At 33.3% G+C, this 22,143-nt stretch overlaps 1 protein-coding gene across 1 annotated transcript in view; it reads left to right on the top strand.

The window, feature by feature from the left end:
- The window catches only part of LOC128184243 (dorsal-ventral patterning tolloid-like protein 1), a 59,464-nt gene that overhangs the window by 10,841 nt on the left and 26,480 nt on the right, over positions 1–22,143 (top strand). Inside the window, exons 3-6 of the mRNA XM_052853664.1 lie at positions 13,593–13,705; positions 14,240–14,395; positions 20,145–20,229; positions 20,363–20,490. Coding sequence (XP_052709624.1) covers positions 13,593–13,705; positions 14,240–14,395; positions 20,145–20,229; positions 20,363–20,490 — 482 coding nt within the window. The remainder of the gene's footprint in view (positions 1–13,592; positions 13,706–14,239; positions 14,396–20,144; positions 20,230–20,362; positions 20,491–22,143) is intronic.

A 22,143-nucleotide genomic window follows, 5' to 3' on the forward strand; every position in this document is an offset into this window, starting at 1 on the left:
TGTTCAATTTGGTACCGTTTTTGAGCTATCTGGAAAAAAAAAAACATTGTAGGGGATGGCGCCTTATATCTTTAATAGGGCCACAAGACGAAATAATAATGGTTGAATATTGTTTAGAACATCATTTAAGCATCTTTTATTCTATATTGCTTTTCAGAATAGTTGTCCCTTTTTGTAATAAAAGTAATAATTTTTTTTTACTTCGAGCCCCTTAAAATCACTAATTACATAACGCATGAAATTGTTTATGCCCGCCTTCGAAAAAGGGAGGCCATATTGCTTTGCTGCTGTATGTCAATCGGTCGGTCTGTCGGTCGGTCAGTCGGTCCACCAACAGTTTCCGTTCATTTTCTTCGCAGAGGATAAACATATTAAAATTAAATTTAATATACAGGTTAACATTGATAATATCTAGGTCAAGTTCGATATTGGGTACGATCTATCAATTTTCGACAGAGTTATGGCCCTTGGACAAAGAACAATTTTAGTTTTTTGCAGTTTCCGCTCATTTTCTTCGCAGAGGATGAACATATTGAAATGAAATTTGGAATACAGGTTTTTCATGTGAATATCTAGGTCAAGTTTGATATTGGGTACAATCGAGCAATTTTCGACAGAGTTATGGCCCTTGAACGTAGAAAAATTCTACTTTTTTGCAGTTTCCGCTCATTTTCTTCGCATAGGATGACCATATTGAAATGGAATTTAGTTTACAGGTTATCATGATAATATAAAGTAAAGTGCTATGGATGAAAAACTTCAGAGCCCTTTTGGGCCCTAAATTGAGAGGCCAACCCCTTTTTCTTGATGTCAAATGAAAGGTCTTTTAATATTACACATGTTTTGCTAAATCAGTGTTTAGAAATTTGTTGGCGTTCTTAAGCTATTTGGGAAAGAATGTATTAGGGGCTGGCCCCCAATATCCTTATTGGGGCTACAAAACGAAATTATAATGGTTGAATATTAATTAGAACATCATTTTAAGCATCTTTTATTTTATTATTGTTTTTCAAAATAGTTGTCCTTTTTGTGATATAAGTGATCGAAATTTTTGACTTATTTCCCCTTAAAACCCATAATTACGTAACGCATATTTTTTTTTTAATAATGTAAAGTAAAATAAATGTAAGATAAACATTTTTGCTTCTCAAACACAAAATATTTCTCAGTAAAGTGTTATAGAGGACAGACTTTAAAGACGTTTTGGCCCCTAAATTGAGGGGCCAGCCCCTTTTCCTGATGTCAAATGAAAGATTGTGTTGAATTTAAATTGTTTAACATGTTTTCACAAAATATTTTCGATAAAAATGATTGATAAAGAAAACCAAGAAAAATCACTTCTTTTTATATCTCATTTTCGGGTTCAGGCGAGCTTCGGCGCCTTTTGAACCAGACATAAATGATTCCCTTTAGACAAAACTTCATTATTCATCTACAATTCCTGAAAATTTGAATTTAAAATCTGTTGTCGTTTAGGAGGAGTTTGTTGGACAAGCTGCCCCTCTAAACGTCAATATCTCTAAAACGGAAATGACGTCATTGAAATATTTTTTTTCATTAAGGTTCAGATTAATATCTATCCGATCTGAAGGCGTCATGAAAATCGGCCGAGCCATTTCCGAAAACTAGCGTGCAGAAAATTAAAAAAAAAAAATAATAATAATAACTAGACACGATCTCGTTGCGAGCAACGAGGAGGTCTTCCGTCTGATTTCAGAATTTGAGATATATGTTCGATCTTGATTTTGCTATTGAACTGCTGAACATGATTCAGAATAGAAAAACAGGGTCAACATTCTAAGGGCCAGATACTATTTTGTATCAGTGATACAAGCTTTGTTCCTTATCTCCTTATTGGAGCCGCTGAACAAAATTTTGAAGGTTGCATTTTGTAAAGTACACCATTTTGAGCATCTTTTCTTCTATACTGCATTTCAAAATGTTTTCCTTTTTGAGATATACATGTAGGTGGTCATAGTTTTATGTACTCTTGACCCCTAAAAAATAAATCCTTATTACATAACACATAAATAAATCATTACATTACTTGGATATATAACTGTAAGATAAACATATTTGCTTATTTAGCCTTTCATAAAATTTCCCTTAGCAAAGAGCTACGGATGAAAGATTTTAGAGCCGTTAAGTTCCTTAATTTGCGGTCCAGCCTCTTTCTCCTAATATCAAATAAAAGGTCATTTAAATCTCAACACATTTTGTTCAACAACTGTTTAGAAATTCGTTACCTTTCTTGAAATATATGGGAAAGAACGTTTTAGGGGCTGATCCCTGAACTCCTTATAGGAGCCGTTTAACGAATTTTTGAAAATTGCATATTATCTAGTACATCATTCTCAGTATCTTTTTTTCTATACTGCATTTCAAACATATTTTTTTCTTTCTTAGATATTGGTGATCTAAATTCTGGAATTTTCGCTCCTAAAAATCCTTATGTAACACATGATAAAATCAATACATTGCTTGGATACATAACTGTAAGATAAACATATCTGCTTCTATAACCGTCACAAATATCCCTCAGTAAAGGGCAACATATAAAATACTTTAGAGTCCTTTGGTCCCCTAATTTTAGGAGCCGGTCCCTTCTTCTTGATCTCAAATAAACGGTCATTTAAATCTCAACCCATTTTGTTCCACAACTGTTGAGAAATTTGTTGCCGTTCTTGAGATATATGAGAAAGGAACGTTTTAGGGGCCGATCCCTTATCTTCTTGTAGAGGCCGTTTAACAAAATTTGAAAATTGCATATGATTTTATACATTATTCTGAGCATCCTTTTTTCAATACTGCATTTCAAAAAAGTTTTCCTTTCTGAGATATAGCTGATCAAAATTTGGGATTTTCGCTCCTAAAAACCCCTAATTACGTAACACATGATAAAATCATTACATTGCTTGGATATATAACTGTAAAATAAACATATTTGCTTCTATAATTGTGTACATTTCTCAATAAAGAGCTACATATGAAAGACTTTAGAGCCCTTTGGTCCCCTAATTTGAGGGGAGATAATTCAGAAGCGGAAGTGCATTTTCAGACAGGAAGTAAAATGCAAAAAAAAAACATTTATCTAAGACATCATCCCTGATAAAATCATTAAAATCAATTAAGAAATGGCTGAGAAATTAAGGGTGACTATCAAGAAGAAAAATAATAATATAGAAGAATGACAACGCGTAGAAAAACATGAAGGTCTTCCCCTGAAGACGGAAGACCTTAGTAATAGGAAAACACGAACAAAACAATAAGGTCTTCCGTTGGAAACGGAAGACCTTAACTAAACACGATTTCTTTGCGAGCAACGAGGAGGTCTACCGTCTGATTTTAGAATTTGAGATTTATGTTTGATTTTGTTATTTAACAGCTAAATATCATTTAAAACAGAAAAAGTGTCTACATTCTAAGGGCCAGATTCTATTTTGTTTCAGGTTAAGAAGCTTTGTTCAACAAGTGTTTAGATATTTGTCACCGTTCTTGAGAAATCTGTGAAAAAACGTTTTAGGGGTCGGTCCCTTAACTCCTTATTAGAGCCGCTGAACCAAATGTTAATGCCTGCATGTCATTAAGTTCACTTTACTATTAGGCTACATAACTGTAAAATAAACATATTTGCTTCTATAATCCCCCGGTAAAGACCTATAGGAAAAAGATTATAAAGCCCTCTAGGACCCTTATTTTAGGGGCCAGCCCCGTTTTCTTGGCATTAAATGAAAGGTCTTTTAATTTTAAAGACATTGTGTTCAAAAAATGTTTATAAAACTTGTTACTATTCTTGAGATATCTCAGAACAAACGTTTTAGGGCCGGTCCCTTATCTCTTTTTGGAACCGCTGAACTAAATTTTAAAGGTTGCATTTTGTTAAGTTCATCATTTTTAGCATCTTTTATTCTATACTACATTTCAAAAATGTTTCTTGTTTGAGATAGAGATGATCAAAAATTTGGACTTTTGACTCTTGAAAACCCTTAATTACGTAACACATCAGAAAATCGTTATGCTGTTGGGCTTCCTAACTGTAAGATGAACATATTTCCTTCTACAATCTATTACAAAATGTCCCTTGGTGAAGAGCTATAGATAAAATACTTTAGAGCCTTCTGAGTCCCTAATTTAAGGGGCCAGCTCTTTTTGCTTGATATCAGCTGAAAGGTCTTGTAAATTTAAACTAATTTTATATTACATGTTTTCACAAAATATTTTCCAGAAAAAAGATAAATGAAGAAAAACATGAAAATTAACGACGATTTTCAAATCTCACTTGTCGAGCCCTACCGAGCTTTGGCGCATTTAGCGCTAGACGTATAAAACAACAACCATGCAAAACAATTTTTCTTCTACCAACCGTAGAAATTTATTTAATTTAAGAGAACGTCCGCAGACAAAATACCCATACAAAAATTGAAAACATCTCTATATCTCAAAAACGTAAATGAAGTCTTCAATGTAAAAAAATTGCTATCAAGTTATATATATTATATCTGAAAAATTGATGACGATCGGCCGATCCGTTTCAGAGAAATCGCTGCACAAAAAACGGAAGAAGAAAAATAACTAGACATGATCTCGTCGCGAGCAACAAGGAGGTCTTCCGTCCATTTCTTAGAAGGAAATATGACACCATCGACTTTGATTTTTGACAACAAAACATGATTTTGAAAAGAAGAGTGGAGTACTAATGCTTTTTTGAATCGCTTTTCAAAACATCTCTTACATTGCTTTTTTTCAAATACTTGCATTTCTTCCAATTAAAATAGAAAGGATTAAACTTTTTTACCTCTGGCCCCTAAAACCTTAATTAGGTAACGCAAGAGAAAAACATATTGTTATGATATATAAACGTATTATACCTAATTTAGCTTTAATAACATATCTCAAAATAACTCTCAGCAAAGGGCTATAGATAAAATACTTTAAAGGCCTTTGGTCCCCTTATTTGAGGGGCCAGCCTCTTTTCTTGATATCAAACAAAAGTTCATTTAATTCTGAACACATTTCATCAACAAGCGTTTAGAAATTTGATTCAGTTTTTTTTTAATTATGTGGAAAGGAACGTTTTAGGGGCCGATCCCTTATCTCCTTATAGGGGCCGTTTAACGAAATTCTTAAGGTTGCATATTGTTAGGAACATAATTTTAAACAATTTTATTTGGTACTGCATTTCTAAATATGTTTTTCTTTCTAAGAAATGGATGATCAAATTTTGGACTTTTGGCCTTAAATAACCCTTATTTCGTAACACATGATAAGATCAGTACATTGCTTGGATACATAATTTTAAGATAAACATATTTGCCTCTGTAACCTTTCACAAAATATCTCTCAGTAAAGGGCTACAGAAAAAGGACTTTAGAGCCATTTGATCGCCTAATTTAAAGAAGTCATCCCTTCTTATATCTGTCTATTCTGTACGGCGCCGCGATGGAAAAAAAAAACCCGATTGCTTATAATTAGTAAGAGTTATCTCCCGTAGTCCGGCCACTTATCGATCGATCGGCCTTCTGCGAGATACTTAATTCTTAATCATCGACCAATTTTTCTGTCGTTGCTATTGATTTAAACAACTGTAAATGTAGATGCAAAGTAGCAACTTATTTCAGTTTATACCGTTAAGTCTTGTTATAAATAAATACGCATTTTTCCCATAATTAGATTATAAATTCACCCCATTTTTTTTTAGGCCGTGATTCAGAAAACTGCGGGAGTAAGACTGCCGATATCGTTTGTCATTCCCTCATTATACCTCGAAACGTTATAATTTCAAATCAGGCACCAAACAATGAGGAGAAATGGAAATATTCGGCGGATCTAAAATATAAACTATTCTCATGATAAAATTTTGTATTTATGGCAAATGTTGATTTTAATTATTATTTTTTTCTCCTACAAAATATAATCGCACTTGTATTTTGTATCCATAACTTTTAAACTCCTTTTATCCTAATCTGTCAAATATCATGGTCGTTTCACCCTTTTGTTGCAAATCAAGCTGAAATGTTCAATCGATGCGCTGTTGAACGAAAGACTCGGCTAGAGAAATTTACTGCATTGGTCGTCTAAAAATATTAATTTCAATGATAAAGGACTACGAACGATAGCATTGTCTAACCGCCTAACTAAAAGTCATTTTTTGAAAGTTGTCTAATCAAAGTTATTTTTTATTATAATGTAATCATTTATATATATTTTCATTAAATACAAATGATTTGGTCAAACAAAGAGAGATAACTTTGTATTTTGGGTTAAAATAGCTCATTTCATAATAGAAAATAACGGAAAACAGAAATGTTTTTAAAACATCTTTCCCCCCTGTGAAACAAAAATTCCTTTTGAGGGAATTTTATTATTGCTATTTAGCATATTTTTACCAAAGGGTTTGTTGTTTCACGGGGGGGGGGGGGGGGGGGGACATATGTCTACAGACCGAAATACATTCCAAAAAAAGAATTTTGCTTTGAAAATTTTTAAAAAATAATTAACAGATATGAATTAAAATAAAATTTTACTTTAATATCTATCGTAAATATGTTATTATTAAGTTTTTATGCACATATTGGCCGCTAAAAAATATTTTCCTCACTCATTTCGATGACATTTTTTAAGACACCGCGTTAGCAAAACTTTTGTTTTAAGATAATTCATTTGATTACAAATTTTATTTTGATATAAATTGATTAGGATTTGATTATACTTTTTATAGTTTTTGAATATCTGACAGAAATTCCAAAATATTTGGATGTAAAATGTAGGCGGGAAACGGGCGTTAGCGTTCGCAGTTCTTTAGAAACTTTTAGATTTCACAATGTGTAATTTTTGTTACGTTACAGGAAAATTGTCATTTCATGCACATATAATATGCACAAATTAGTTTGAAATTTCATACCGCTCTGGATAGATATATTTGAGAAAGAAATTTTAGGGGTCTCCTTATCGGGCCCTGTAACAACATTTGAGCCATTTTCGAGAAAATGCGGGCACAAAAATCGTTAATAAAAGAAAAGAATGTCGGAAACGGAAGCTCTTTACAAGGGGACGGGTAGTGCTTTAAAATTCCTATTTACATGTATTTAACTTACCGTGTAAAATTATCAATCATAGGCATTGGATAACTGCTATTGCTTAATTGGCAAATTTGATTTGCTTAATGACTCCATAACCTCTACAATTTCGCTTTAATAAAATACATATAAGCATGTACTCCAATCAGGTGTTGTACTTAACAGAACGTTCTTTACGCGATCGCCGAGCGCTTCTTTTAGGAACGAACAGTCCTAATCAGACAGAAAATACATAATAAAGCATACAAGAAGTATTTTTAATCATGTGGTTGTCCTCTACTCGATCTTAAACTGTCCGAATCCAATCAAAACTTTTACTCATCGAATGTACATAAACTTTTTTAAAACTTGCATATTCTTTCAAAATAAAATTTCAATAACAAACAATAAAATCTAATTAATAAAAGAATAAAATCAGCAATGAATATTCTTTTTTATGAATCAGACTACCATTGAACAAATGTTAAACGAATAGTGTGACCCTTAGTCTTTTACGGCCTGAATATTTAAAAAAATTGTCCAAAAATGGTTAGTTTTATCGTGCCCGCACCTACCGCAAGCATGTAAAATTGCCTTATCTCGAACGCTTTTGAAATATATTTCAACTCTCTCTCTCTCTCTCTCTCTCTCTCTCTCTCTCTCTCTCTCTCTCTCTCTCTCTCTCTCTCTCTCTCTCTCTCTCTCTCTCTCTTGCCTCATAAAAAGATTCTTATATTTTGTTAGCCAAATGAATTATCACATATTACAGATACTTACGATGTGTGTGTTGGAATAATCATTTTGTGAAAATCGCCTATATTTTGTCGAAGTAGGTAATGTAATGCATTAAATTCTGAGCAGCAAAATGTCAGAAATAGACACAGGTGAATGTATTTACATTTCAACTAGTACGACTGTAACACATTGTATTATATTCATTGATCGCATTTGTTTTTACTTTACGCACTTTGATTTCAATCAATGGTTTGATGCATCTTTTACCAATATAATTGAAAATAAAAATAATTTAATAAAGAATTAATGAACATTCAATTGTGTGATAAAGTATATACACGAGAAGCATGTGTCCGAGACTACAGCAAATCGGTTGTTCACTAGCGCGGCATCTCCTCGGCCCGTGCTATGTAAATGTACACCCAACGTGGTGGGTTTGACATTACTGAATTTCATTTTCCAACAATAATACTATTTCATGACATAGACAAAATCACAAAGAACGCCTTATTTCAATGACAGTCACACTATTTTTCTTTTCAATTACGATACAAAACAGCATTACTTCGTAGGTAATGGTATAATCGTTTTTCTTTTACTCTTTTATATCGTTAAAATCGGAATTCTTTGTGTTTTTGCATCTACATGAATAAAGCCATGTGTGCATTACAACAAGGCGCAAATCTTGTGTATTAGATAACGGTAGACCGCTCGCTTTTAGTCCAGCCGCGACCTATTTCCTCGGCCGCGGGCAAGGGATCTGATATGTAGAATTGTTTACATACATGCAGCTCGAAATCCAGCTAGATTTTAAATGCAACTCAAATGGATTGTATAGAGGCAATTCTTTTATCCATAATGTGTTTCCCTAGAATAGAATTAAACTGTTTAATCACTTTCCGCATGTATCCTGGTACACTTTATATGGTAGTAGGTAAAAGTGTAACCTTTTTTTATTAACTCACTTTATATGGTAGTAGATAAAATTGTAATCTTTCTTATTTACTTTTAAAATCGGAGTTTTTGTATTTGAAGCTACATAAATAAACACGTGTGTGCATTACAGCAAGACGCAAATCTTGTGTATTAGATAACGGCAGACCGCTCGCTAGTCCAGCCGCGACCTATTTCCTCGGCCGCGGGCAAAGGGTGTTCACAAACGCAGCTCCGAATCCAGCTAGATTTTAAAAGCGACTCAAAGGCATTGCAAAGAATGAGTTCTTTTATCAATAATGTGTTTCACTAGAAAATAATTTAAATGTTTAAACACTTTCCGTATGTAAACTGGTGCCCTTTATATAAAGTCAGGTATACGCACAAACACCCCGTTTATTTGCCAAATAAAACACTAATACATGGTAACAAGTCTAGCTTTTTATACTCATATTACGCAATACCCGAACAAAATATTATTGTCACGACATTAAAAAGATCATAATGAACAACTTTTGCAGCGACAGCCATATCGAAATCTTAACCACGTTTGAGTTATAAAGCGATAACTTTCAAGAACTCTAGGTCCCTAACTTGAGGGGCCAGTTCCTTTTTCTTGATGTCATATGAAAGCTCTTTTAAACATAAATCTTTTCTGTTCTACATGTTTTAACAAAATATTTCCGGGAAAAAAGATAAATTAAGAAAACCATGCAAAATCACAACGCTCTTTTATCTCATTTTTTGAGCGCTACCGAACTTCGGCGCTTTTAGCGCTGAAAAATTATAAATGCCCTATTACATATCTACAATCTTTCATCTATCATTCCTGAATATTTGAACTCAATATCTTTTTTAGTTTATGAGAACCTTCGTGGACAAGTCGACCCTCCAAAAACTGTTAAATCGTAAATATCTCAAAACTGAAAGTGACGTCAACATTAAAAAAAATTTACAATAAGGTTCAGAGCAATATCTATCAGATCTGAAAGTTTCATGTAAATCGGCCGAGTAGTTTTTGAGAAATCGCGTACACAAAATACGTAAGTAAAAAAAAAATAATAGGGAAAAAAAACGAACGAAAACAATAAGGTCTTCCGTTGGAAAAGCTGCCATATTGTTTAGAACATTCTCTTTAACATTTTTTGTTCTACATTGCTTTTTAAAATACTACTCCTTTTTTCAGATAATAATGATCAAAGTTTTGAACTTATGGTACTGTAAAGATAACAGCTGTACAGTGAACATTCTTGCTTCTATAATCAATAACAAATTATTGTTCAGTAAAGAGTTATCGTAAGAAGACTTTAATGCCTCCTTGGCCCCTAATTGTAGGGGCCAGCCCCTTTTTCCTGATATGACAGGAAAGGTTTTGCAAATATAAACATATTTTGTTCAAGAAGTGTTCACGAATTGTTAACCGTTCTCGAGATACATTGTATCTGAACAATTGTGTTTTAGGGGCCGACCCTTAAACTCCTTAATGGGGCCATCAACAAAAATAAGAAATAAGAAAGCATATTGTACAGATCATTATTCGAGCAACTTTGTTCTACATTGCGTTTCAAAATATTTTTCCTTTATCAGATATTGTGATCAAAGTTTTGAAATTATGGCCCCTTGAAACCTCTAATTACGTAATATATGACTTAGGCATGGTACTGCATAGATAAACAGCTCTACAATAAACATTTTTGCTTCTACAATTGATAACAAATTTTTGTTCAGTAAAGAGTTATTGTTTAAAGACTTTAGAGTCAAATGAAAGCCCGTGAAATTTGAAACAACTTTCGCTTTACATGTTATGTCAAAATATTTATACGTCAAAAGATATTACAGAAAAGTGGAAAAATTTCGGGAAAAAATTTATTGCTAATTTTCAAGTTCAGGCGAGCTTCGAGGCCTTGAGCAATTTTCATAATTGGATAACAGGGGGGTACATCTACAGACATTCATCTACAATCCCTGAAAACTTCACGCTTTTATCATTAATAGTTATGGAGTAGATGCGTGGACAAAATGACCGCTAAAAATTTGCAAAATCCTCAATACCTGAAACCAGAAGTGACATCATCATTTGCAAAATTTATAAAAATGTAGCGCATATATATATCATGGTCTATCAGTCCTGAAAATTTTGTGCAAATCGGTTGAAAGGTTTTTGAGAAATAGCGCTCCAAAAAAGTAAGAAAAAGGAAAAAAAGAATAACTAGAGCAAAGCTCGTTGCAAAGCAACGAGTTGGTCTTCCGTTTGTGTCGGAAGTAAAGCTGGAAGTTCCTGTAAGAAGCTCTTACAGAGCTCTTAAACCAATAACAAGAGTATCTAAAATAAAAAGATGAAAAAATTGTATTATTCGTTGTACGACTTAACAAAATCCGAATGATTTTAAGTACGACTAAACATAGACCTTTCTGATTTCAAGAATGACTTAACAAAAAATCCGAATATGTTCAAGTACGACTTAACAATTAATTTTTAAGGTACACGTTAATTAAACCAAGAACTTGATGCTACTTTCTTAACCAAAACCGCAGAATCAATATATCCGGAAAAATCAATTTTTAAAGCCTAATATCTCTGTAAAGCATCGTCCGATTTTTAAACGGTTTTCAGTGTTAGGTTCAGCTTCAAAAGGTCTACAACACACATTTTCGTTTTTGATTTGATCAAAAAATTTAATTTTTCGAGAAATTTGATTCACTTCCAGTTTCGACCGGAAGTGACAGATTTTCATTTCCAGCCTTATTACAGAGGTAAACCGACCTAATCATAACCATTATCAATTCAAGCCTCTATCTTAAAGCGTTTTTGAGAAACGCCGCGGACAAAATGACTTTTTGAAAAATTTAAAAATGACCTCACGTAAAACGGAGGTGACGTTTTCAAAGAACTATACAAACTTTGAGGTATTATAGTTGCACATAATCTCTCAAAGTTTCATTAAAATCGGTTCTAAACTTTTTGAGTTATAAAGCCGAAAAGGAGTCAGAAGAAAAGAAAGAAAAAGTATAATAACTAGAGCAAAACTCGTTGCAAAACAACGAGTGGGTCTTTCGTTAATGTCGAAATTAAAGCTATATGTTCCTGTAAGAAGCAAAGTTATTAAACCAATACAGTCATTTCATGCATTTCTTTTACAAATTTATGCTTTGGTATGCGATTTTAATGAAATGCTATGAGATTTGTATGATATGCTATGAGATTTGTATGCTATGCTATGAGAAAATAAAATGAAGGGTTCAATGATATGGTATGCTATGCTATGGTATGCTATGAGATTTGAACAAAAACGCCTCCATACACAGAGGATATCCACACATTTTGAAGTAAAATAATAAGAAAGAAAAGTTTCCCACAAATCTTTAATGTAAACATTTATTTTTTCAAAGAAAAACATTTAAAACCGAGGTAAAAGAATGTTGTATGCTATGCTATGGTATGCTATGGTAAAATATGACGAATGAGATTGTATGCTATGGTATGAGATTCCAATGCTATGATTTGAGATTTCAATGCTATGCTATGAGATTTCAATTCTATGCTATGCTATGCTATGGTGTATGTTGTAAAAGATATGCTTGAACCGACTGTAACAAGATCACCTAAAACGAAAAGATCAAAAATCGAATAATTCTTGGTACGATTTAACAAAATCCGAATGATTCTGCGTACGAATAAACAAAAACCTATTCGATTTCAAGAACGACTTAACAAAAAAATCCGAATGTGTTCAAGCACGACTTAACATTTATTTTTGGTACGAGTTAATTTAACTTTTAGTTTTTTGTTTTTATAAACCAAGAAACGTGGAATCAAATTTTCCGAAAAAATCAATTTTTAAACCCCAATGCATCATCCGATTAAAAAACAGTATTCGGAATTAGATTCAGCTTTTAAAGTCCTACAAAATACATATACGTGTTTTCATTTGTTCAAAAAATTCAAATTTTCGAAAAATTTGATTTACTTCCGGTTTCGACCGGAAGTGAGGGATTTTCATTTCCAGCCTTATAACAGAGGCAAAATGATCAATATATAAGCTCAAAAAATTTCAACTTTCTTTTTGAAGCGTTTTTGAAAAAAGCCGCGGACAAAATGACTTTTTTAAATTTTTAAAATTGACGTATTGTAAAAACGGAAGTGACGTTGCTATAAAAACTTTAACATCTTAGGGGCATTATAATTGCACATTTTCTTTGAAAGTTTCATAAAAATCGGTTAAAAACTTTTTGAGTTATGAAGCCGAAAAGGAATCAGAAAAAAAAAAGAAAAAGTATGATGATAAAAAGAAACCGAAGAAGAACAAGAGGGTCTTCCGTTGGAACGGAAGACCCTAATAAAGAAAAAGAAACCGTAGAATAAGAAGAGTGTCTTCCGTTGGAAACGGTAGACGCTAAAAAGAAATAAAGCAATAACAATCAGGTCTTCCGTTGGAAACGGAAGACCCTAATAAAGAAAATGAAACCGTAGTACAAGAGGGTCTTCCGTTGGAAACGGAACACCTTACTATTTGAGAACTTTCAGAAATCAAAGAAAACATGTATAACTACATTAATTGAATATACGCGAATCAAACAATGACAGCATCTCAGTTTCCGGCAGGGCTCGGACAAACACCTCAAATATGTATGACTGTTTCTATATTGTAATAATTCAAACAATTCCGAACCCGATGACATATATTTAACCGGCCAAATTCGTCATCGTGGCACAATTATGGTTAAAAAATGCCGGTGGATCTTGCTACAATGCGAACATAAAATATGAATACTAGTAATAAATGATAAAACCATATGAATTGATTTTTTTTCAGTATGCTGTGCAAATATTCGATTGGTGAAAAAATCTAAGTTGTATTTTATACACAGGTCCACGACATGTGTCTGGAAATTCATTACAGAAGCAGACCTGCGAATTGTTCTTGGTGTTACGGATATAACGAAAGATGCAACGGATACAATAACTCTGAGAGATTCAAACGGTATGAACTTAAATATTAATTAAGAAAATGCATCTTCAATAGCGTTGTTTCTGGTTAAAGGTCGCTACAAGAAAACATTTCCACAACAAGGGATGAAATGTTATGTTTAAAATAATAAGTCTAACATTTTAGTAAGTCTAGTGTATAGTTAAGATTATATTCAAATTATTTTGATTTTGATATTATACCGGTTAAAACAAAAATACCGGTATAAATATAATTTGATTTACTCGGAAAACATCAAATCTATGAATAAGCTCGCGTAGTTTTTTAGGAAATGCGTTTCTTTTAGTGTAATGCTATATCTGAGAGGTTTTACATGGTGATTGCGATTATTTTGTTCTCCTGATCTAAGTTAATCTAAATCCTTTTCATGTGTTTTGTGTTAGCAGTCTAATGTAAACTATTCCTGTTTTATTATGTCATTTTGAATAACTGTGTAAAGCGCTTAAGAGTTATATTATAGACATATTACATGTATCATTTTTGTTAAGCTTGACATCGTACCAATTATTCATTCACTCTGACTATCAGGGGATATTTTGCCAACTACATCTGTCGCTGTTGGAACAAGAGAAGGTTTCGAAATTGTTACCTCCACTGGAAATTCTATTTCCATACAGTTAGACACGAACGACTCTTCTAACGACGAAGAAATATTTATCTACGTCATTTCTGGTGTTGATTCTGGTATGTATGCATAAATGAATAGAATACGCGTACATATTCTTTATACATGTATGTATTCCCGATATTCTGTAACATTTCCTGTGTCATCAAACATTTGTAAATCACTCCCCTCCTTAAAAAAACCCCTAAAAATCGAAGTCTGGGATTATCTAATGGAACCCCCTCCTATTTCAAATTCTTTTTTGAAAGAGGGTTCAGAATATTCTGGCTGCGATATATTGATCCCCATTCATACTTCCAATTCCAATTGGTAAAGGGGTTAAAAATATTATGGCCGCTATATTTTTAACCCGTCTCCTATTTCAAATTCCCTTTGGAGAGGGGGTTAAAAAAATAATGGCTGTGAAATATTTGAACCCCGACTTCTTTTCATTGCTATTCAGAAGGGGGTTAAAAATATTTTGTTTGCGATATATTAACCCCCCCCCCCCCCCTGCATCTTATGCTCATTGCTATTATGGCTGTGAAATATCTAAACCTATCCTAATTCATATTCCTTTAGGAGATGTGGTCAAAATATTATGGCTAGAAAATATAGAACGACACCCCTTTTATTTCCAATTGGAGAGGTGGATCAGGATATTGTGTCTATGAAATATTTTAAACCCCCTTAGATCTTATTAACAACTTCATGGTTTTGGTACACTCAGTTACTCTATGTTTGTCATCAGGTGGGAGAAAGAGAGCTAACACCTGTGTACTGTATATACACAGGGTTGGTAAACATTCAATTCCCATACAATCATTATAGCATCCCTAGTATGTAATACCAGTAATGAGGGTTTTCAAAATATTATAGCTGCAAATCATTTAATCCTCCATTGATTTTGAATTCCCACTAGAGAGAGGGTTCAAAACGTTTTGACTGTGAAATAATGAAAACCCCGCTTTTTCTTTGGCTATTGGAGAGGTGGTTCAAAATTAAAATTTTATGGCCATGAAATTAGAATAATTGTCATCTACCTCCTTGATTTCAAGAGGGGTTTCAAGATATATATTGTATTATTATAGCTGTACGTGAAATATTGAAACGCTTTCTTATTTTTAATTCTCATCAATGACCCCCCCCCCTCCCTCCCATACCAACTTCAGGCATACACATACAAAAAAGGCTTAATTTGGAATTCCTTTTTTTTTCTTTTTTGGTGGGGAGTCAGGTGGTATAATGGTGGGTTTATTTGTCAGTCTGTAATAATTTAAACATATTATGAATACCAAACATATTGTTTTGGTGAATCTTTTTGTTACAAAGAACATAGAATGTACTGCATGAATGATATTCTAAATGGTTGCCCTAAGGTGGGAGAAAATGGGGCTAACACCTGTGTATTGCGTATACACATCGGTGTTAGGTAAACATTTATCAGCTCCCATCATAGCTGACATCAGCCAGTATACTATCCCAGTATAGGGGTATATATCGCGGCCATGATATTTTTCCCCCCTTCTCTACTCTCCAATTGGAATTGGAATTAGGAATATATGAATTAAATAAATTGCGGCCATGATATTTTAAACACACTCTACAAAAGCAATTGAAAAGCAGATTCGTGTTCAATATAATTATCGCTGCCATTATACCGTATAACGGGTAATTTTTTAAGCTGTAATTTTTTACGAATTTGTCATAAAATAGGGTGATTTGAATGTTTACACGTTATTTTTTTACGAATTGGACATGTCCGTAAAAATTAAAATCATCTGTGGTAAAATGGGGAAATTTCACCGTGACTTTGTTACAGTTGACACATATACAAATCAGAAAATCGTTTTTTTTGTTAACGATTCCTTATATTTATAGCTAGGGATGTCAAATTGGTCAATTTTTAGTACTCGGTTACTTGGACGTTTTTCCGATCGAGTACCCGGGTACTCGGTAAGAGTGTAAATAAATATGAACACGTACATTGATAACTGTAAAAACTTGGTCACTTTTGTAGAAATTCCTCTTTATGTTTAAGACAAATGTTATTTAACATGTTTGTCGTTCCCCCCGTATAGAATAAGCTAGTTTACTCGCACAGCTGATATTTTACGTTTTTTGAATCTTCAGTTCTTTTAAAATATTTACAGACCTTTAAAGTTTAGGTCTGTTCAATTTCTCAACTGTGTGCTATCTAATTTATATAATATACTATATAAACGACGATGTTAAGTGAAAACAAATCATTAAAGTAAGCCAAAAAATAAGGGTCGAAGACAGCCAAAGGTGAGAAAAGCTAGGTAGCAGGTGCTTGGTCACGATAATTACTATATAAACACTGCCACAGGCGATAACGGTCATTTAGCATATTTAGAGGCGTAGGAAATCCTCATAACTGTATGTACAAGTGCAATGTACGTTTTAAGTTTTAAAACCGATGTTTTAATGCATTATTAAATAAACTTAGAAATATAGAAAAATATACATCAGAGTAACAAAGTAGGGTGATTTCACCATGCATCGGACACCTTTGGGTTTTTCCCTTTGTTCATGCATCAAATATCGTCCAAATATTAATAAAACTTGTTTTAAAAGTTACAAGTTTTCCCCTTGTTTAATTTTTGGAGATATAATTGTGAAATTGTTAAAAATGTAGAAAATCAAGCAAATTAATGAAGTGTTGAACTATTTCACCATGAATCGGACAATATTTACCAAGCTTCGGACAGCTATACAGTACTGAGTAGAGATTAAAAATAACAGTTACTGGTTTTAATGCAAAAATACAAAGTTTCGGAAAAATAAATTCATTCAATTGCTATTCAAATCCTTTTAATGTAAATCCTCAAATCTACATATAGGAATTTAGACTAGTGCTTTCGTTTATAGGAATATTTATCATGAGGGGTTCTTTATCGTGCCAGCTCCTACAGAAACTTTGGACTAAAAAGGCTGTGTCCGTAAAACTAAAATTTGAAGTGGTCTGAAGAAAATGTTTGTATCAATTATTTTTTAAACATTAATTTTACTTCTCATTTAAAGTACATCACAAGAAATGGGCAGATATTTTTCTTATCATTTGAAGAAATCATGCACTGAAAACTGTACGATGCATGGTTAATTTGTGTCCGATCCATGGTGAAATGAACGTATAGAGCAAAAATGACATTGACATTAATTGTTCAAATTTCTTGGACTTTTTTTAATCAAATTTTGTTTCAAAACTTACTTCTTTCTAATCATTTTAGGCAGAGAGTGTATTGTCACTAATTCACAATCAAATGCTCTCTCTCAAATTGCAATTGGAAATATATATCACAGCTTAAACAAGTTGGACCCCTTTTCTATGAAATTCTAATCGGAATTGAAAACCAGAAGGAGGGATAAACTATATCGCGGCCATACTATTTTTAACGTCCCTCTTTACTCTCTAGTTGGAATTTGCAATAGGAGGGGCTTCAATGAATCAAAGCCATAACACTTTGAACCCCCTCTCTTATTGGAATTGCTTATTGGAAGGGGTTCAATATGCCGCGGCCTTATATATTTTGAGCCTCCTCTCCATTTGGAATTGGAATTTGGATCGGGGTTTTAATATATCGCGGCCATACTATTTGGAACCCCCTCTCCAAAGAGAATTGAAAATAGATGGGAGGGGAAGTTCAATATATCACCGCCTTAATATTTGAAACTCCCTTTCAAATGGGCGTTTTAAATAAGTAAGGGGTTCAATATATCGCAGCTATAATATTTTGAACCCACTTTCACAGTCTAATTGAAAATAGGTGGAATGGGGGGCTAAATTTATCGCGGCCATACTATTAAGAACCCCCTTTCCTTTTGCATAAAAAAATTAGAAGAGGGGTTCAACTTATCAAAGCCATTAAACATTGAACCACATTTGCAACTGCAATTGGAAATAGGAAGTGGATCAATATATCACATCCATAATATTTTGAACCCTTCATCCAATTAGAATTAAAGAAGGAGGGTGGTTCAGAATATCATAGCTAAAATGTTTTGAACCCCCTTCCTATGAAATTTCAAATTTGAATTGAAAACCAAAGGGGGAGGGGGTAGTATAGTGCGGCAATAACATTTTAAACCTCCTCTCCAAATAGAATTAGAAATAGGAGGGGGTTCAATAAATCACGGTCATAATATTTTGAACTCCCTCTCCAAAAGCAATTAAAAAGAAGGCGATGGTTCAATATAGTTATCGCTGCCATAATATTTTGAACCCCGTCTCTAATTTGAATCGCAAAGTGGATGGGGTTGAATATATCGCGTCCATAATTTTTTTGATCCTCTCTCTTATTTGAATTGTTAATTGGAGGAGGGTTCAATATATCACGGCCATGATATTTTGACCCCCCTCTTTAATTAGAATTAGAAATTAGGAGGGGGTTCAATATTGCAGCCATAATAATATGAACCTCCTCTCTAATAGCAATTGAAAAGCGGGAGGGGGAGTCAATATATCGTGGTCATAACATTTTAAACCCCCTCTCCAGTTGGGAATGGAAAAATGAAGGGGGTTCAATGTATTGTAGCAATAATCTTTTTGGAATTAGAAATTGGAGGGGATTAAATATATTCGACCATCATATTTTGAGCCCCTTCTACAATTGAAATTGAAATTATATGGGGGCACATTATATCGCAGTCATAATATTTTGAACCCCTCTCAAATTACAATTTGAAATAGGAATGGGGTTCAATATATTGCAGCCATAATATGTCGAGCCTCCTCTACAATTGAAATTGGAAATTAGATGGATGCACATTCTATTGCGGACATAATATAATAAAACTCCTCTCCTATTTGAAAATATGACGAAGGTTAAAAATATCGTGATCATAATATTTTGAACCCCTCTCCAATTGGAATTGCAAATTAGAGAGGGGGTAAATTTACCGCAGACATAATATTTTGTACCTCCTCTACAATAGCAAACGAAAAGCAGGGGGAGGGGGTCAATATATTACAGTCACTATATTTTGAACACCTCTCCAGGCCAAATGAAATTGGAAATTAGGAGGTGGTTCAATATATTGCAGAAATAACATTTTGCACCCCTTTCCAGGGGCAAATGGAAATAGGAAGGAGGTTCAATATATTGTAGCCATACTATTTTGAACCCCATCTCCATTGGCTATTGAAAAACAGAAGAGGGAAGGGTTCAGTATGTCGCAGCCATATTATTTTAAACCCCTTCTCCGATTGAAATTTGAAATTGGATGGGAAGGGGTCATTGTATCACGGCCATAATATTTTAAACCTCCATTCAATTGGAATTGCAAATTGGGGGGGGGGGTGTAATATATCGCTGCCATAATATTTTAAATCTTTTTTACAATCAGAATTAAAAATATTCGGGAACCAATATATCGTGGTCATATTTAGAACTCTATAATTGGAATTGCCAATTTTAGGGGGTTCAATGTATCGCAGCTCCCTTCTCCAATTGAAATTTGAAATTGTACGGGAAGGTCCTTATATTGCAAGTATGAAATTTTTAACCCCCTCTCCAATTCGAATTGGAAAAAGGGGGTGGGCTCAACATACATGTATCATGGCCATAGTAATTTGAAACCCCTCCCAATAGCATTTGAAAAAGCAGAGGTATGATCAATATTTTGCGGCAATAATAATTGAAACCGAATTTCAATATCTTATATTTTTTTTGTTCAATAAAACTGCAGCGATATTTTGAATATATCACAGGGTTCAAAATATTATATGACACCGGTATACGTGTTGTATCGTTTTGAGTAATGCAACCCGATTAACATGGGCCTTTAAATACATTCTGTGTGTTCCAGGGACATGTCCGGGAAATTCCAAAATTTCCGCGACAGATGAATATCAAATAATAACCTCAAGTAACTTTCCTGACAATTATAACGAGTAAGTAGTTATTTCATTCTTTACAAGCGTTGTATTTGTTCTTTTAATCTTAAAAGTACATTCATGAACAGAAATGTATGTATTGTGTTGTTTCGTAGAAATGTGTTAAATAAATGAATGTGTTGTTTTACAGAAACGAAGTATGTACAGTGTCGATAACAGCCGACGAAAACAAAGTTATATCGTATGAAATACTTTTTAAACAAATACAAGACTCAACAGCGTTTGATGAGTGTGAGGAAGTTTTTGAAGTTTTCGACGGTATGTTGGCTACTCTTGTCCACAGACAATGTTTTACATGACACCCCCTCCCCATCATTTTACCTGATTAGAAACATCCAAAGCCAATTAACACTTATTATTTATGTGCATAATATTTATTTGCTGCTGTTACTTATATGTCTTTCAAAATAGGGTTTCTCGACGGACACTTAAATAGAGAAGGCATGTAATCCGTATGCATCAGCCGGTTCCGCTTATGTATAAATGACGTTCCAAATAACATTACATACACAATGACATCCGAAACGTTCGAGAATGTTTTGATGCTTATAATCAAACATAAAAATTACGTATCTTAAAACCAAAAGACCAAAGCCCCATCATGCTACACAACATAGCTTCAAGCGTATTACATTTCTTTAGCAAACTTAGAGTTTAAGGATCAAGAAATGTCTTTAAAGACATAGTTACAGAGATAAGAAAGATAACAAGAGTTATCATTCTTTCTCGTTTTTTTGACCAGCTGATACATTCGAACAAGATTTACCAAGATATCAATGATTAAATCGATAAATTTCAAAATCGATGTCACTTTCAAAAAGAAAAAAATAATACCGAAAGAAAAGAGGAATGTTTTTCAAATTATTTGATGTAAAAATTTTCAAATGTTGTCCATGGTTTCAATATACAATTACGAAGAATATAGGCGAGGAAGACAGGGATTTATGGTTTTTTATTTTAATATATATAAAAAAGCCATGTTTAATTTTTAAAAAAGCCTCACTGTCTTAAAAAAAATGTGCAAAACAACTACCGTTTTATTATTAAAAAGTTGGAGTCTGCCTCTTTTTTAGCTCACCTGAGCCAAAACTGTCGTTGTCATAAACTTTTCTTTTTTTATCTTTTTCACAACCACTTAGCACAAATGGGTGGGGGAGGGGTTATATCGACTAAAAAGAGAACACTTAAAAATATCTTCTACTCTAAAACTGTAATATGAAAAGAAGCTTAATTCTACCCACCGCTCCCGGTCTGAAAAAACCGCAAATGGATGACGTGAGAGTTATTCAACATGAGGCTAGCTTATGTATATTCTTTCCACACAAATTCTGTTAAAAAGTGATTACTATTAAAACAGTTTACTTTTTGTATTGTCACCTTACTTCCATCGGACTTTCTCATAAACACGTTACATGTAACTGACCTCGGAAAAAGAAGTATGCAAAATGCACGTCGAGATCGAGAGCCACAATTGTTACATGTAGCCAAACGGCACCATTTCACTGTAAGGGGCCGGAGCTGGTGTCTCAAATATAAACAGATGTAAGTAAATTGATTGTAGTACAATGGCCGAGACTTGTTTTAGAATTAAATGTTTCTACAGAATAAGTGGGGAAATAAGATATCAGTCCTAAACATCTTTGTGCGCCGTATATTTCCAAATTATTTTTTACTTTTGGGGGCACTCTGGCTCCCAGGTCGTCCATTCGAATTTTTCATACCGGGAGCTACAGATCTTCAGCTAAATTTTACTTTAAATGTACGTGAAAAAAGTTGCTTTTAAAACCTTTATAAAACAAGATATTTTCTACTAATTTGTCCAGATATACTTGCGGAAAAAAGAAACTGTGTCTCATAAAATTTAGTATAATTTTTCTATATCTATGGTTTGTATTTATAAAATTTAAACAG

This window comes from Crassostrea angulata, chromosome 5 (genome assembly GCF_025612915.1).
Source record: "Crassostrea angulata isolate pt1a10 chromosome 5, ASM2561291v2, whole genome shotgun sequence".
Classification (NCBI taxonomy): domain Eukaryota; kingdom Metazoa; phylum Mollusca; class Bivalvia; order Ostreida; family Ostreidae; genus Magallana; species Magallana angulata.